General features: G+C 36.9%; 1 protein-coding gene across 1 annotated transcript; it reads left to right on the top strand.

Annotated features, from left to right (window-relative positions):
* The first annotated feature begins 213 nt into the window (after positions 1-213).
* LOC123315272 (GATA zinc finger domain-containing protein 14-like) lies at positions 214-2,188 on the top strand. The gene is made up of 2 exons (XM_044900913.1): positions 214-854; positions 1,561-2,188. The coding sequence occupies exons 1-2, from the start codon at positions 214-216 to the stop codon at positions 2,186-2,188; spliced, it is 1,269 nt and encodes a 422-aa protein (XP_044756848.1).
* The last annotated feature ends 677 nt before the right edge of the window (positions 2,189-2,865 follow it).

Raw genomic sequence — 2,865 nt, 5'->3', positions numbered from 1 at the left:
GGATGGTGTCCTAACGCTATATACATAGATATACTATTTGTTCTATCATAGGATGACATTCTCGATGGGACAGAATCGACAGTTGCCTATATTGATATTTACGTAAAGCTATCTTCGAAATGTTGGACGAATTGTCAAACGTATTTTGTTCGATTTCAACACCATAACAAATATATTATATTTCACATATTCGACGAGTCAGTTGAGGGAAGGATGGTATATTGTTATACTTGCAACATTAACGCCAATAATAATTACAATTCCAATAACAACATCAAAAAATATAAAAAGAACGACAACAACATTATCAACGACAAGGACACCATCAAGCACAACATTAACATCAAAAATACCCACAACAACAACAACAATGATAACATGAACATCAAAACTATCAACAACAACAATAACAAAGATGGCAATATCCACAACAACAACAACAAAAACCTCGAAATCAACAACAATACTAACATCAAAGATGACAACATCAACAACTATGACAACAATGACGACAACCACAATGACAACAACAACAACAATGACTACAACAACAACAACAACAACAATAACAAAGATGACAATATCGACAACACCAAAAACATCAACTTCAACAATAATACTAACATCAAGGATGACAACATCCATAACGACAATAATGACAACAATGACGACAATCACAATGACAACAATAACAACAATGACTACAACAATATCAACAATAACATGAACAATAACAACAACAATAACACCAACAACAACGATAACGTTAACTACTTCGTATGGATCGTATTAAATTTATGTTCGGCAGGACTCGGGCCTACGGCCCTCGTGCGTTGTCGGATCAATAGAGATAAGTAGAATTCTCATATATCGATTGTATTCGTCTATATGTGGCTTTATACCAAATTCGATCATAAATAACTCTTGAATGATGAATGTAGAAGTTGACCGAATTGTGACAGCAATAAGTGAGTTGTGACTATACGGATTCGAAATAGAAATGTGGAGTGAGGCTATACGAAAGGTCAATTTCGAGTGTAAGGAGGTGGTGGTGGTGGTGGCATCATCTCCTTGGAAAAGGAGAATAAGCGCATCTACATAACGTTTTGCTACACGGCCCTATACTATATCACCCAGTGCTTCTACCTTCGCGTATATTTTCGTAATTGTAAATAAGTGCCTGTCCAATAATGTTCCATCTGAAGAATACCTTATTGCGGTGTTAGAAAATGCAATTACATGAGGTATAACAATTCTACGAAATCACGGTATACTACTTCTCACTGATTAATGTAAACACACACACAAAAACTTACAATACTTTCAGAAACCAAAAACTTCTACTAATGCTTCATTCGATGAATAACATTATCTAACAATAGAAAAACCGTAGTTTCACTTCTTATATGAATAGGAGTTGTCTATGGAATAAATTGATTTATTCGCTCGTGAAGGTATCGGGCCTAAGGATGACAATTATAATAATAGTTCTAATTGCCATTATAGTATTCCACATATGAGTCTTAATGTTACCAATCATATGCTTTGCTAGCGTTAAAGCTATATGATATATTGTTATAATACCAACATTGACGACGCTAATAACCACATCCAAAACGTTAACAACCACAACATCAACATCAAAAATAACAACAACAACAACAACACGAACAAGGCTGACGATATCAACAGCAACAACAAAACCATCAAAAACAGCCACACCAACAAAAATGACAACATCAACAAGAATCACAACAACCACTTTCAAAACAACAGCAACAACTATAACAACAACAATGACAACAACTACTCTAACAACAACAATGACGGCAACAACTATACCAACAACAATAACATCAACAACTATAACAACATCAAAAATTATACCAATAACGACAACAACATCAACAACAACAATGATAACATGAACATCAAAAATATCAATAACAACAATAACAAAGATGGCAATATCAAGAACAACAACAAAAACCTCGAAATCAACAACAATACTAACATCAACGATGACAACATCAACAACAAGAACAATGACAACAACAACTGTGACAACAATGACTACAACCACAATGACAACAATAACAACAATGACTACAACAATATCAACAATAACATGAACAATAACAACAACAATAACACCAACAACAACAATAACGTTTACTACTTCGTATAGATCTTATTGGAATTATGCTCGGCAGGACTCGGGCCTTTCGGCCCTCGTAATCGTTATCCGATCAATAGAGATCGGTCTGATACGCCTTTTCGGGTTTTTCGGGGCATATAAGAAAGTCGTTTTTCTCATAGTTCTAGTATAGGTAGAGCGGTGAATCATGTACGGTCGGAAAGTGGATGACCTAAGTGTTACGTAACCGAAGACCGCATCCGGATACGATCGATATTGACGGAGTTAGGACGATTTCCGTCTACGCACGCGCAGTAGATGGTGTTTCGTTCGCGTATTCTGACTCCTCGGTTCGTCTATATTCGATTTAGGTTAGGTTACGCTAGCGTCCCGGGCATGTCCGACGGTCTAACAGATACGTGCCGCGGTCCCCTCTTGTATTGTTCTACCCATTATTGTCCAACCTGAGGTATATAACTAATGGTATAGTAGGTATGTGAAAAGTACATGTACGTATAGATGGTCGTTTCATTAGGAGAAAACCATGTGACAGAGGTAGCTACCCCCACCCCTTCTCGTATGAGGGGTCGATTACTCGGCCCGGGGGTGAGTTGGGGGAATCGTTCTTTGGACGTTTTGACCTCGAGGTGATGTAGTTTCGATTCGGTAAGGTGCGGTTACGTATGATTAGGTTATGTCAGTGTAAATGACAAAAACGAAAAAACCAA

This window comes from Coccinella septempunctata, chromosome 6 (genome assembly GCF_907165205.1).
Source record: "Coccinella septempunctata chromosome 6, icCocSept1.1, whole genome shotgun sequence".
Classification (NCBI taxonomy): domain Eukaryota; kingdom Metazoa; phylum Arthropoda; class Insecta; order Coleoptera; family Coccinellidae; genus Coccinella; species Coccinella septempunctata.
Note: the sequence above shows the minus strand (reverse complement) of the source record. Positions and strands in the feature narration are given on the sequence as shown.

Excerpts from the sequence above, each read along its gene's own strand:
- LOC123315272 (XM_044900913.1), top strand. The coding sequence starts at position 214 with ATGGTATATTGTTATACTTGCAACATTAACGCCAATAATAATTACAAT. Across the intron at positions 855-1,560 it reads TGTCGGATCAATAGAGATAA|CTATATGATATATTGTTATA; the intron begins GTAGAATTCTCA and ends CTAGCGTTAAAG.